General features: G+C 45.6%; 1 protein-coding gene across 2 annotated transcripts; it reads left to right on the top strand.

Moving 5' to 3' along the window:
* The first annotated feature begins 1,424 nt into the window (after positions 1-1,424).
* LOC113150142 (disabled homolog 2-interacting protein-like) lies at positions 1,425-14,077 on the top strand. 2 transcript variants are annotated; one of them, XM_026342528.1, is made up of 18 exons: positions 1,425-1,500; positions 5,873-6,017; positions 6,255-6,427; positions 6,536-6,807; positions 7,367-7,575; positions 7,762-7,906; positions 8,068-8,212; positions 8,463-8,699; positions 8,885-9,074; positions 9,150-9,370; positions 9,682-9,773; positions 9,866-10,324; positions 10,926-11,203; positions 11,379-11,492; positions 12,143-12,265; positions 12,346-12,425; positions 12,501-12,588; positions 12,706-14,077. In XM_026342528.1, the coding sequence occupies exons 1-18, from the start codon at positions 1,481-1,483 to the stop codon at positions 12,874-12,876; spliced, it is 3,162 nt and encodes a 1,053-aa protein (XP_026198313.1). In that variant the 5' UTR covers positions 1,425-1,480; the 3' UTR covers positions 12,877-14,077. The 2 variants fall into 2 exon arrangements, with proteins under 2 accessions (XP_026198313.1, XP_026198314.1); XM_026342529.1 differs by lacking the exon at positions 1,425-1,500 and adding an exon at positions 2,221-2,530 and having other exon boundaries at positions 12,706-12,876.
* Positions 14,078-14,669: the final 592 nt, after the last annotated feature.

The raw sequence follows: 14,669 nt of genomic DNA, 5'->3' as shown, positions 1-14,669 counted from the left end.
TATAAAATAAAAAAATACCAGTGTGCAATATAAAAAAAAACTGCAAGTGAAAACTAAAATATAACCATACTATACTTTTGTATATAAACTGAATATCAATGGTTTGCATGTTAAAATAAATTAAGTCCTAACTAGTACATATACTCACAGTTAGTTTTAAAAAACACAAGTATCACACAATAGTTGATGGGAGCAGTCTGCTATTTAATATATTAATATTTAAAAGACAAGATCCTGAGTCTGAGAACAGGTGTGTTAAGTATTTAATTCTTTTGCTTTGTGTTACACGTACAGTGTTTAATTTTTGTTCTTGTTTTTTTACATCAGCCCTCCCAAAAAAACTGACAGCACAACATGTAATTGTAAAATGTAAATATATGAATAAATTATTAATAATAAATAAAACTCTGAGATCAACAGTCACTCAGCTGCCAGTTTGTCGACAGACATCAACTCAGAAATATGTTCAGCAGCTTAAACTGTGCCGGACACATGTTTGGGTTCTGTTGTGTAACAACTGGCTACAGATCAGTTTCATTTAAAATGTTCTGATGTAAAAACTGTAAAACTGGTTTTATCATCTGTTCTTCTTCTGCAGCAGCGTTAATGTTTACAGACATTTAAATAATCAAACACAGTTATCAGCTGTAAAATGAACACGCATTTATTTATTTATTACTTTATCACGTGTGAAGCAAACTGCAGCACACATCCAGTGACTGCACCTGGTCACCATGGCAACTCTGTCACTGGCAGTGACCATGGCAACGTACTTGACTATTGGCACAAAAAAGACTACAAACAATCCCATGGTGCACTTTGCCTCTTCCAGATGTTCCAGACAGAGGGGTGCGCAGACAGAGCATGCCCAGTAGCTCGGACACGCCCACCGCCAGAGTCACGGTGAACACACAAAAATACACAAAACACACAAACGCACATCCTCCAGCTGGGAACAGCCTGTTGTTTCCATGGTAACAGGAGCTCAGCTGTAGATCAGCTGATTGGCTCCACCTACAGGTGAGGCAGTGTGGGATCACAGAGGGAGACAGACAGGTAAAGAGACAGCCGGTCTGTAAAGGATCCTGTCCTGAAGTGAAATTACTACCAAAGTACCACATTCTAAAAATACTCAAAGTATTATCAGCAAAGTACTCATTAGCTCAGTTCACAGTATTATTAGTATTAAATAGTATTATTGAATATTTTAGTTTTTAAAGATCCGTTCCGATCGTTCAGTATAAACTGCTGATACTAGATCAGTACTACATCGTACTACATCATATTTTACTGCACAAGCAGGATTTAGTATATTTTCCACCGAGAACAGTGTTTATATTTAAAGATGAGTTAAAGAAAGTGGATCTTTATCTCACCTCCTCTTCTTCAGGGTTTTCTGTCCCGGCGGTTGAAACAGTCTCTTCGTCGAACTCGATCGCAGCCTAAACTGTCTCGTCGGAGCAGCGTAAAGACCAACTCGATGGATCCTTCTCAGACCAGGTAACACCTCTCAGCTGGACGTCAGACACAAACACTAAACCTGGTCTCTGTCAAACCTGGTCCGTGTCTCTGCTCAGTCAGACTCGGGTCCCCCTGCTGCATCCATGTCTGGAAAGCGAACCTACAGACACCTGGCCTGTACCCCCCGTGTGTGTGTGTGTGTGTGTGTGTGTGTGTGTGCGCAGGGATCATGGACATACCCATCAAATCCACAAATCATTTTAATCTTGTTGTAGTTGCTGTGGAAATCTTTGGTTCTCACACTTTGACATCAGCTCCTCACATGCTCCTTAAATCAGTGAGCTGTGCACCTGAACATGATCCGTTCTGACGTGGTCCTGTTCCCCTCTGACAGCACCTCGGTGTGAAGGGTTGTGACTGTGAGACAGTAAATGAACGGCTGATGTGTTTCTGACAGCAGTAAGAGGACGATCAGCACAGCTGCACTCCAAGCACAGATTGCTGTCGTGCTACGTAACAGTATAAGCATAACGTGGACATGACACATAATCTTTGTGGCTGCTGGAAAGGAGCAGGGGTGAGGGGCTGTGGGGGTGTCAGGGTCTATAATCCCTGGATACCAACGACACAAAGTGAGGAAGGGTGAGGAGGGGTAGTGGATTAAAGAGAAAAGGAGAGAGGGAGAGTAATGCTAACAGAGGAGACAAGAAGAGGACATAAGGAGAGGACTGAGGAGACGAGGAGAGGAAGTAGGGCAGCCTCACTGCAGGGGAGGGGCGACTGCTGACAGAGAGGGAGGTCGAGTCACATCGAGACAAACAGAGAGAGAGAGAGAGAGAGAGAGAGAAAGCTGCTGTAGCCGAGTAGCATCAGGAGCAGCAAGCTAACAGAGAGACAGACAGACAGAGAGACAGACAGGTCTTCAGCCATTCGACCACACAGCATCAGAATCAGCAGGCTCTTCATCTTTCTTCTTCTCTCCTCCTGCTCACTGCTGAAGGAGAACATGCATCCATAGCCCCCCACCCCCACCTCCTCCTTCCTCATCAGCCTTCACACAGAATGCTCGGTGAGTATCCTGCTCACATCCTCTGCTCACATCCACCGCCTTTGTCCTCCGAGTGTCTGAGTGCACAAACGGGCTGCAGTGTGCGTGTGCGTGTGTGTGTGTGTGTGCGTGTGAATGTGCGCGCATGGGGGAGAGGGTGTGTGTGCATGTTGGGGAGGCGAGGGTGGGGGTGCACAGTGGCGTCTTTCACCTGATTTGCATGACCATGCATTCTGTGTGTGTGTGTGTGTGTGTGTGTGTGTGTGTGTGTGTGTGTGTGTGTGTGTGTGTGTGTGTGTGTGTGTGTGTGTGTGTGTTTTAGGCTTCAGTCTGTACACAGCTAGCCTGGTATGTTAGCATGTGGCTAGGCTAGACACACGCTGTTAGCCAACATGTTTAGCAAGACAAGGTTAAACACACACACACACAGACGTCCCTGAAGAATCCGGGCTGTAAGCAGCTAACATTAAGCAGCTCGTTAAGATAATGACAAGAGATAACGAGCTTAGGAGGAACAACACCGAGGTTCTGACTGATCATCTTCTTCATGTGTGTTCTGAGGGTAGAGGTCACTGTTACCCCACCCCCCCAACCCCTGACCTGTCAGTGAAAACCTGTTTTTCTGGCTCATGACTGTTTCCGGCTTGATTCTCTGCAACAGAAATGAATTCATTAGATTTTAAAATCTGTCGTCAGCAGGCTGAGGAAAGAGCTGCCTACAGGCACTATGGTTCTGGTTTTTACCCCTGCCCCTGTGTTTAAGGTGTGACAGTTATAATGGTTTGATAAACAGTGTTTATCTGCATCAGCCATAACATTAACACCCCTGACTGTTTTAATGCTGTGGTGAGCTGGCTTCATCATGGAAAAGATTTAATGCTGGTCATGATTGACAGGTGTCAGAACAGGCAGAGCATCAGAGCCTGCTTACAAAAGCAAGGAGTTAGGACTAAGTGGATGGTGCAGTTGGGTGTAATGGGATTGGGCCTCGGACTTAATTGACTTAACTGTTCTTACAAACTCTAAAACAGAATTCAGGTTTTCTGAATCTGTTCTTATCTTAATGTAACAGCCTTTGATGCATCAGCTGTAGTTTGATAATTAAAACTATATGAATGAGCAGGTCTGAGGTTTGATGCGGGACATTTACAGTAGAAGCTGCATAAAACACAGCTCATCAAAATGTTAGTTGCTGCTTTGGGTGCAATAAGCAGGAAAGGAAAGGCATCAACTAACAGCAGAGTGCTCATCACTGTGGAAGTCAATAAACATGCCCAGGAATCCCTGTGTGATAGGATAGGATTTCATTTTACTTTGATCCAAGATGCTTTAACTATAAAAGTCTAAATTAAAAAAATACACTGGCAAGAAGACACTGTTGGGTCAGAACATGTCCCTCTTTGATCTGTAACATTTCATTCATCAGTGAAACTATCGAAAGCTACGAAGATTAACTTTCACAAAACAACTACTATGCAGCTATCTGTTTTTTTTATCCAGAAAGTCAAGTTTAGACTGTCTTAAATTGATCCTGCATGGGCTGCCGGGTGTTACAATAAGTTTATGTCCAGTAAATCAATAATTTAAGTTTATATTTGCCTCTTCTTCCTCAGACCCGTCATTTCCAGTGTAAATTAGAACTAAAAATGACCAAACAAAAACAGAATGTTATTCTCTGTTAGATACTGCCTAGAAATTAAAGATTTCTTTAAAAAGGTGAACAAGCTAGAGACATGCTGCAACTTGATCCAATAAGTGCAAAACTGTCCAAGAAGACAAGTACTTACAACTGTCCTTGAGAAACAGTGGCCTCACTGCTCCTGAAGTGTCAGCATCACTGAATAAAAAGAGAGAAATCACACAGTGCACAGACACTGTGTATAGAAGACTTAGGTCAGCTGGCCTCATGGACAGAGTTCACAAGAAAAACGTACTGATGTGGGGGAATCAGAAGAAATGGTTGTAGTGGGCCAAGAACCAAGAGCTGTGGTCAGATGAGTCCAACCAAGTTTGACGTGTTTGGATCAAAGTGAAGTTAGTGTGTGTTTAACACCCTCAGTGAAGCATGGAGGAGGAAATGTGATGATCTGGGGAGATGCTTTGGCAACAGGAGAGTGGGAGATCAAGCCGCATGAATACCACTGCATAGTGAAGAGATATGCCAGTGACTGGGTATAACTTCAATCATCTGGAGAAGGAAGTAGCTATTGGAATATTTGGTGATTGAGCTTAATCATCTGAATCATCAGACCTGAACCCAATCAAGCTGGCGTGGGAGAAACTGAACTGAAGAATCACCCAAATGCCACAGAAGACCTTTGAGAAGTGCTGCAGAAATGTTCTTATTTGCCCTGGAAAAAATCTAAAAGCATTTTTGTCAGTGTGGGTTGTTGATAAAAAGATTGATTAAAAAAAAAGTACAGTTAAAATAAATTGAAAGTAGTAAAATGTACAAAAGAGAAAGTAAAAATGTCTGAAAATCATACTGTACTGTTTATATTGTATTATATTGTATTATACTTGTATACTGTATTATATTGTTTATACTGTATATTATACTGGATATATTGTATTATACTGTATTATACTGTATTATATTGTATTATACTGTATTATATTGTATTATACTGTATTATACTGTATTATATTGTATTATACTGTATTATATTGTATTATACTGTATTATACTGTATTATATTGTATTATACTGTATTATATTGTATTATATTGTATTATACTGTATTATATTGTATTATATTGTATTATACTGTATTATATTGTACGCCAGTATCTCTCGGTTATCTCAGATCTTCATCCCAACAGTTTAAAAAAAGATTTTATTCAGCAGTCAAAACAAAAGTAACCATGTGTTTAGTACATTTTAAATGAGTTTCTGTGTGAGAATGAGGATCACAGACTTGGACAGTGAGTGGCTGCTGTGTCCCACCTCTCTGAAAGGGATCTAGTTACTGTTGTCTCCTCGTGTTCACCTCAGGCATGTGGGGTGTTGTGTTATTTTCTTTTTGTTTTGAAGATGGATCTTTTCGGTGCTTTGCAGATGATATCCAAATATTAATCTCAAGAAACAAGACTGTTTTATGTAACTGAGTACATGCACCAACAATAATTATTTCCTAGTGATAAGTCAGAGCTCCTTATTTGTGCCTGTCTTGTCCTTGATCAGCAGGAAAGTGTTTGCTGTTTTTGGCGAAATTCTCAGTCAGAAGTCTTGGTGCCATTTTGTTCCAGCGGCTCTGGACCAGCATGAAATGTTGCTGCTTTCCCAACTGAGGATGTGACTAAACTCTTTAGTGTATCAGGCTGTGATGGAGAGGATTGTTCACCCGATTATTTGTGTTTCAGGTGTGTGATGCGGCGGCTGCGTTTTGGTAGCCAGGAATCTTTGTTAAGCACCAGCTGTGTATCGTCTCTGGAGCTCAGAATGGACCAGTCAGTGATCATCAAACCAGTTCATTCCTCCCTGTTGGGTCAGGATTACTGCTTCGAGGTGATGCACAAACACATTACCAACAATAGTTACGATCATCTCACACACGGGTCACAAAGCTAAACTGCTGATTATCCAAAAATCAATTCATGGTGATCTTGTCAGCATCCAGAAATTGATCAGGTGATCAGGATTCAGGTCTGGTGTATAAAACTAGTCTTTACACAGTCTGTACCATTAAAAGAGTTGTGAGGACTCTTCAGAGTGTGGTGATGACCTCTGACCCATGTCTCCTAGGTAACCACCTCGACAGGCACAAAGTGTTTCTCATGTCGTTCGGCAGCAGAAAGAGACAAATGGATGGAGAACCTAAGACGAGCCGTTCATCCCAACAAAGACAACAGCAGGAGGGTGGAGAACGTTCTGACGGTGTGGGTCATCGAGGCCAAAGACCTGCCCGCAAAGAAGAGGTGGGTGTCGCTGCACCTGATGTCTGCTACACCCTAAAATCTACTGGTGCATCCATCATTCTAATACAGCTGTATCATTGTGTAGTAACAGTAGTATTTGTACTTCAGGTACTTCTGTGAGCTGTGTCTGGACGACAGTCTTTATGCTCGAACGTCATGTAAACTGAAGACTGACAACATATTCTGGGGAGAACGTTTCGACTTCAGCAGCCTGCCGTCCATCAGCGCCGTCACGCTCCACCTCTACAAAGACACAGACAGGAAGAGGAAGAAGGACAAGAGCAGCTACGTTGGATTGGTCAACATCCCTGTTGCTACGGTGACTGGCAGACAGCTAGTGGAGAAGTGGTACTCAGTGAGCACGCCCAGTACAATCCGAGGTACGCACTTTGTGTTTGAGTTCCAGTTTTTGGGTTTGAAGCAGTTGAAAAAATGATCCGAGTTGGAGACGCATCCATCGATCAGCTGGAGACTGGAATGAGCCTGTTTACAGCCTGATCGACTGTGACCTGATGTCCAATTCTGTGATGATCACCTTTACAAGCATGATGGTTCTCGTCACGCACCAGAGCAGAACGGTGATAATTTCCACTCCTCACTGTTCTCCCGCTTCGCTCCTCCGCCCCATGCCGTCGCTCTGGGTCGAGCGTAGCCGCACTTCGGGCTGGTGGTGGGAGCAAAACTGGAGCGAGACGCAGGGCAACACTCCTGGCGCCCTATTGTATTCTTCTGTTGTACCTGTTTACATCTGAGGTTTGTCCAGTAACCTGGACCTCTTTTATTTGGGCTTTTGTTTAGATGAGTGTGAAAGAAAGGTGGAAAATGTAAAAGTCCTTCTGAATCTTCCAGAACCTTTTATTAAATATCAAGAGTAAAACCTTATATTTATGTAGCTGATGTCCCCTCTAACATGAGATGATATCGTTGCTGGTGTTTCAGGGAAGTCTTCTGTGCCGACGGTTCGAATCAAAGCTCGCTATCAGAGTATCGTCATCCTGCCGATGGAGCAGTACAAAGAGTTTGCAGAGTACATCAGCTCCAACTACTTGCTGCTCTGTAACACTCTGGAAGCCTCCATCAGTCTGAGAGCTAAAGAAGAGCTGGCTGCTGCACTCGTCCACATCTTGCACAGCACTGGCAAGGCCAAGGTAACTACACCCACCACCCAAGACCAACGGTAATCTGCCCATTATCCTGCACCACCCACCTTCAAAATAAAATTATTCCATCTGTCACACTCCAGCTAAACACAACCACCTTCAAAATAAAACCACTCCACCCTAGCTTGTCTCATGTCCAGCCTAATGACGGTGACCTTTGACCCCTGGTTGCAGGACTTCCTGACAGACCTGATGATGTCAGAGGTGGACCGTTGCCGTGACAACGACCAGCTGATCTTCAGAGAGAACACACTGGCAACAAAGAGCATAGAAGAATACCTGAAGCTGATTGGACAGAAGTACCTGCTGGATGCCCTCGGTAAACACAGCTCTACACGTTACACAAACGCATCAGCAGGTCGACGGACAGCTGTGATTGGACCAGAACCAGCGTGTCGTTTTATTGCACAGATATACTGCATAGTCTGAACCTGGCATTAGTGGGTTATTAAACTCAGGTGTTACCCTCTGTGTGTTCAGGTGAGTTCATTAAAGCTCTGTATGAGTCTGATGAGAACTGTGAGGTCGACCCGTCTCGCTGTTCCCCCTCTGACCTCGCAGAGCATCAGGCCAACCTGAGGATGTGCTGCGAACTCGCTTTCTGCAAGATCCTCGACTCGTACAGGTAGATACACATATGTACAAACTTTCCCAATCCTGTGTCCTGGTGTGTGTTCTCTGAATGACACCAAATACGTTTTTACTGCGAACTGTGTGAACCTTGTGTAGTAACATGTAACATGACTGTCCACTGTCCTTTGGAAACAGAAAACAGGAAGATGCATGTGTTGTAAAATATGTTTGGCACCACAGAAATTCTAAACCACCGTTTATAATTGAAATGAAGCCCAGTAAATAATGTTAAATCCAAACAGGGTTTTCCCACGAGAGCTGAAGGAGGTGTTTGCATCATGGCGGCAAGAGTGTGGTAGCCGGGGTCGACCAGACATCAGTGAGCGTCTGATCAGCGCCTCCTTGTTCCTGCGTTTCCTGTGTCCAGCTGTGATGTCACCATCGCTGTTTGACCTGATGCAAGAATACCCAGACGAGCGCACAGCGAGAACCTTAACCCTGATCGCAAAAGTCATCCAGAACCTCGCCAACTTCAGCAAGTAAGTCTGGACTTTTACTGTGAAGGAACTCAAGGAAATGGACAATTTTGACTTTGAAGGGACTTAAACCTTTACTGTAATTATCATGAAACCTTTGACCTTTCATTTTTAAGTAATCAGCAGCTGTGCCTCTTCTGAACTCTCTCTCTGTTACGTGTGCACCTGGGCGCTACCTGTGGCTGTAGGTTCGGCACTAAGGAGGAGTACATGCTGTTTATGAACGACTTTGTGGAGCGGCAGTGGAGCAGCATGCAGCGTTTCCTGCAGGAGATCTCAAACCCAGACGGGCTGAACCACACGGCTGGCTTCGACGGGTACATCGACCTCGGCAGAGAGCTGTCCAGTCTGCACACCTTGCTTACTGAGCTCGACCAGGTAACACCTGAACAGGTAACGCATCTGGGCAGGTAAGATCTCACCACCTTAACACCTGTGCATCTCTGTCTCCAGTCCTGCCTGTCGAAGCTCGGCCCTCTTCCTCGGATTCTCAGAGACGTATCAGCAGCTTTGGTTAACCCAGGGGGCCTGGGTAATCCCGGGGCCGTCTCCTCTCCGGAGCCACAGCGGGTGGTGTCTCCACCTCCTCTGTCCCCACCCCCTCTTTCCCCACCCCTCTCTCCTCCCTGTAATCCCTCAATTGGCCTGCAAGGTGGCGTCGGACTGGATGGAGGGTTAGCATCAACAAACGACAGGCTGGCTTTTATTGTGAAGGGACAGTTGCACTGACCAATCACAGCTGAGCTCACACACCAGCAGTGATCTACAAAATACTGTGTTCTGTATATAAAGTATCCACAGCTTTAATTTCACCAACTAACCTGTATCATAAATATATTTCTAACAAACTGCTAAATAATCTGCTGTAAATTCAGTGAGTTATGAAGATTTTAATTTTGCATTAGGGGGGAACAGATTCCCTGATCCAGAACCGTACCATCATCGTCATTAACGATCTGCTGGTTCTGATTCTTTGTGTTTGCAGTTTGGTAGATTTCACCAGACTTCCGTCTCCAACTCCTGAAAACAAAGACTTGTTCTTCGTCACCAAAGGATCCAGTCTGCAGCCGGCATCAGGTGACCTTTGACCTCTAATCTTTATCCAGTCTCATTTTCCTTACCCCACTCTGTGACCTTTGAACCTGTGCTAATGATGTCACTTCCTGCAGGCCTGCAGGGCTCTCCCGCTCCGAGCTCTTCGTACTCAGAGCCCAATGAAAATGAAGCGGCCTTTGACGTGACCAACGGGGGCCGGAGGGAGGGGATGGAGCTGACCAATGAGAGCCGCAGCCTGTCTCTGGTCGACCTACAGGACTCCTCACCTAGTGAAGGCCTTGACGACAGCCAATGGCAGCGCAGAACGGGACTGCTCCCCCTGTCCTTCCAGAACCCAGTGTATCACATGACCACCACATCTCCACGGCAACCGCAGGACACCACACCATCGGACGGGTCGGTAGGGTCGCAAGGAAATGCTGACGCCATGGCAACCAAACCAGCATTTCTCACACAGATGTCTGTGGGCCTGGGAGGGGGTGAGAGGGGGGAGAGGATGTCGGCCATGTCGAGCAGCAGCAGCGGGGAGGAGTACTCCAGACGAGCTCTGTCCCTCACCGAGACTCTCACAGGTGAGTAAGACCAGGACCGGACTGAACCGTTTATGATGCTAAAGTCTCAAGTTAACAAGGACGAAATTGTGTGGATGTCAGGGATGATTTGGCTCTAGTCTTCCCCCTGGTGGCTTACATCGTACAGATTTACACAAAGACGCAAGAAGGTACTACTGTTGTCAACATGTACACATTAGTAAAAATGAAGATGAAGTATTCCTGCTGTTATTCGTCGACCTGCTGTATGAAATATCTCTGGTCACCCAAACAGACTTTTCCTAATAGACGAGAACAACACCTGTAACCTGTAACTGTACACAATGAAGTGACAGCTGTTGCTTCAAGTGAGTCAGAAGACTCCCTGGAAATTTGCACTGAAAGTGAGATGAGAGACATAAGCACTGCTGAAGCCACATTCCCACCAATCACAGAGCATCTGTCTGTGTGGACAAATGGAGACAAACTGTCTGGTGGGGGGGCAGACTTTGTTTCAGTGGTGACACGTGACATCACATCTTGAAGTCGGTGTGGACTGACACACGTAATAAAAAGGATTCTGTATAAAACACCAACTGATGATGTCACTGTTGTTGCCCCCTCCACCCCCCATTCTTCTCAGGTACCTCGGCCCCCCCTCGTCAGAATTCCTCCGGTCCTCAGAGACGCATCGATCAACCTCCTCCTCCAAACTCTGCTCCCCCAGGACCTCCCCGAGGCCGGACCCCTCCCAGCATGCTCAGCGGCGGCGGTGGAGGTCCTGCCTACCCTCCACGCCCCGCCTCTGGCAGCATGATGTCATCGAGCCCCGATTGGCCAAGTAGTGGCCAATCACGGCTCAGACAGACATCATCATCATCTAAAGGAGACAGCCCTGAGAAACAGCGACCTGCTGCCAAGGTAACCAGGCTGTTACCATGGTAACCAGTCAAAGAGATTAACGGTGTAGTTTTTGTTGATGTTGTGGAAACAAATATCCAGGTAGTTGCTATGGTGACAGTACTGGTTTACGTGTGTGTGTGTGTGTGTGTGTGTGTGTGTGTGTGTGTGTGTGTGTGTGTGTGTGTGTGATCAGGCACCGTCTCCCTGTGCATTGGATCGGACCGCAGCCTGGCTGCTCAACATGAACTCCGCCTCCTCCTATGGCGAGACGGAGGACGATCGCCACGATGACGCCCTCATTGAGAAGGTAGGAGGCTCTGTGTAGTGGAACTGTACAGGTTCAGTACATCAGCCGGTGCACCGGTAGCCACCAGTGTGTGTGTGTGTGTGTGTGTGTGTGTGTGTGTGTGTGTGTGTGTGTGTGTGTGTGTGTGTGTGTGTGTGTGTGTGTGTGTGTGTGTGTGTAATAACACTCTTGACCTAGTTGCATGAGTCAGTGTCTCCAGCTGCTGGGTCAGACCTGACCCTGATCCAGCTGCTGCTGCAGGATCATCGGTCCACTCTGAAACAGGTTCAGCATATTTATCATTAAAGAACAACGTGATGGATCTATACATAATTAATTATTTAATTAATAATTAAATAACTTTTGTGATATAACTGTATAAACATGAGAAACTCATAAAGCTCATAATTAATAATTTTGTTCCCATTGTGAGTTAAGAAAAGTTCTGTTGCGTTACAAGGGTGAGACTTCCAGAGAGGGTGACAGGTACCTCTGACTGGCCACCCTCACATCAATATGTTTAAAGTAAAAATCTGATCAACATGTTCCTCATGATAATTTTACAAAGTTTGACGTGTGTCAAAAATGTATTGTCTGTAATTAAGTTAAGCCTGAACGTGTGTGTGTGTGTGTGTGTGTGTGTGTGTGTGTGTGTGTGTGTGTGTGTGTAGTACCAGCAGGAGATTGCGTTGCTGCAGGAGAAGTTGCGAGTTGCTGCTTTGCGTCAGGAGGAGTGTGAAACCCGTTTGATGGTCCAGGATCAGCAGAACCAACGAATGCTGCAGGAATACCAGGTCTGTGACTTATATCATTCACCTCACCTGTACAGGTGTCACATGACCCTCCTGGACCAATAGGATTGTGTGTGTTTCAGGCTCGGTTGGAGGACACAGAGAGCAGACTGAGGAGACTGCAGGATGACAAAGACCTCCAGATGAATAGCATCATCAGCAGGTCTGTACACCTGTAACACCTGTCTGCCTCTACACCTGTGCACTTGTCTGCCTGCTAACAGTCTCACCTGTGCAGGTTGATGGCGGTGGAGGAGGAGCTGAAGAAGGATCACTCTGACATGCAGGCTGTGGTTGACTCCAAACAGAAGATAATAGAGGCACAGGTACCTGTCTGTCTACCTGTCTGTGTGCGTTTACCCGTCTCTCTCAGTAAAGCAGGTCACTCTCACCACCACCAACCAATTTTCTCTCACCTGTCCCTCTCCCTGTCTGTCTCTCAGGAGAAGAGAATAGCGAGTCTCGACGCCGCCAACACTCGCTTGATGGCGGCTCTGACTCAGCTGAAGGAGCGGTACGCGGTGACATCACAGAGGAACGGCCTGTCTCCTAGCAACACTTCGTCTCTGCAGATCACCGAGAATGGGGAGTTTCGCAACTCTGGCAACTGCTGAGCGACATGCTCCTGAGCTCTGATTGGCTGTGACTGCAGGAAGGGGGTGGGGCTTATCTGCATGACAAGAGAGGCCGTTAGAGGCGCCGTGAATGGCAGACCCTGATATTTTCTTTAAACCAATCAGCCAACCATCACCTCCCCACAGGAACAAATCTGATCTGACTCCGTCTCGTTGCTAGGTTACCCCTCACTTCCTGTTTTTGTTTTGCATGTTTCCTCTTGCGCAGTCTGACATCATATTCTGTCTCCTATTGGTTCCTGGTCAAAGCTGGAAACTTCCAACAATCAGTTTACGGTCTATATAACCTGCAACAACTCCATCTACATATGGCTCCAGTACAACTGGAGCAACTCTGGCTGTATATGGCTCTTATCTAACTAGACCACACCGTTCTGGTTTATTCAGATTAATCACAACAAGTCTGTCTGATGAGCCACGTGAGGCTCTGTTAAAACTGGACTAATCAAACAACTCTCACTCTGTAAGGTTTTAGTTGGGCCAGTGACTGACTTCAGTCATATATGGGTCTGGTCCAGTTGTTCCAACTATGTCGATTTGTGGCTCTAGTCCCAACGGGGCTTACTGAAACAACTCCCTCTATATATGACTCTGGTCTCACTGGGTGAGACTCTTGCTGTTTATGGCTCTGGTGTCTGCAGGACTTTCAGAGCTGTCGAGGACATTTATGATTTTAGACTCTTGATCTTTAGATTGTGATTTAACTTTTGTGTCCTCCATGTTCATCTCTGTGTACAGAGACAGGTCCTGGTTAGCCTAGCTTAGCACAAAGACTGGAAGCAGGGGTAAACTGTTAGCCTAAAGAACAAAGGTTGTGTTGATTAGTGATTCTGGGCTCTTGGCCCCTCTGGGCTTCCGTAGAGTTGAATGTTTAGTTCACCTGGTTCAGAGGTCGATGTGGGGGCGTTAGTTTGTGTTGTTTCAGAGAATTCTACTGATTTTAATGTAAACATCAGATTTTATTGTAAAACAGTAAAAACTCTTTAAATTGTGATGAATAGTTTGTGAACATGCACTCATCTGCTGTCCTGTACAGACTGGACTCTACTGGACTCTACTGAACTCTAGTGGACTCTGTCCTGCTGTGTTCACCGTCTCTGTTCTTCTGTATTTATGAGAAACTTTCGGTTCATGTTCTTGTTATTTATCAGTATTTATAAAGAGAGATGCTCCAATAAACTATTACACTATCAAACTGTTGCCATGGCAATGAGTGACAGCTGTAGGCGGTACCTGGTACCTGGAACTTGTTTTGGTCCAGCCTGTCTTTGGTACATCCTGTGTTGATATGATGTGTTTTTCCTGTATCAGATAAAGTAGAACGCGTTGGCGGTTCGCTGCCCAACTCCTCCTGTTCTTTGTCAAAGGGTCTCCGGACAAGACTAGTCCATGTCCGCAGACCCCAGACACTGAGGCTGAAGCCAGTGGTGCCAGGACCAAGCTTGGTGGCAACTGGGAGGAAGGGCATCCAATGTAATGTAAAAAGCTCTCAGCTCACCTGTCCTCCCTTTGTTCTCCGACCTGCTGTCCACAGAGCAGAGGCTGCAGCAGAAGCTCCACACCTGTATTTTCAGGTCTCCCCTGCTGCTCTCGTCAAACGCTACAAAAAACGCATCCTGGTTAGTTTTTCACATTAGTGCAGTAAATAACTTTTCACATCCATGTGCTGTAATTTTCAGTTTCATGTAGTATGAAATGCTCCCACTGCAGCTACAGACATAGCTACAGACCAACTGATCAGTCAGCTGATTAATGGGTCGACCACTAGGAAA

The sequence above is a fragment of the Anabas testudineus genome, chromosome 9 (assembly GCF_900324465.2).
Source record: "Anabas testudineus chromosome 9, fAnaTes1.2, whole genome shotgun sequence".
In the NCBI taxonomy this organism is placed as follows: Eukaryota; Metazoa; Chordata; class Actinopteri; order Anabantiformes; family Anabantidae; genus Anabas; species Anabas testudineus.
The sequence above is the reverse complement of the archived record's forward strand: the minus strand, read 5'-3'. Positions and strand labels throughout refer to the sequence as shown.

Excerpts from the sequence above, each read along its gene's own strand:
- LOC113150142 (XM_026342528.1), top strand. The coding sequence starts at position 1,481 with ATGGATCCTTCTCAGACCAG. Across the intron at positions 8,700-8,884 it reads AACCTCGCCAACTTCAGCAA|GTTCGGCACTAAGGAGGAGT; the intron begins GTAAGTCTGGAC and ends CTGTGGCTGTAG. Across the intron at positions 9,371-9,681 it reads GGCGTCGGACTGGATGGAGG|TTTGGTAGATTTCACCAGAC; the intron begins GTTAGCATCAAC and ends TTGTGTTTGCAG.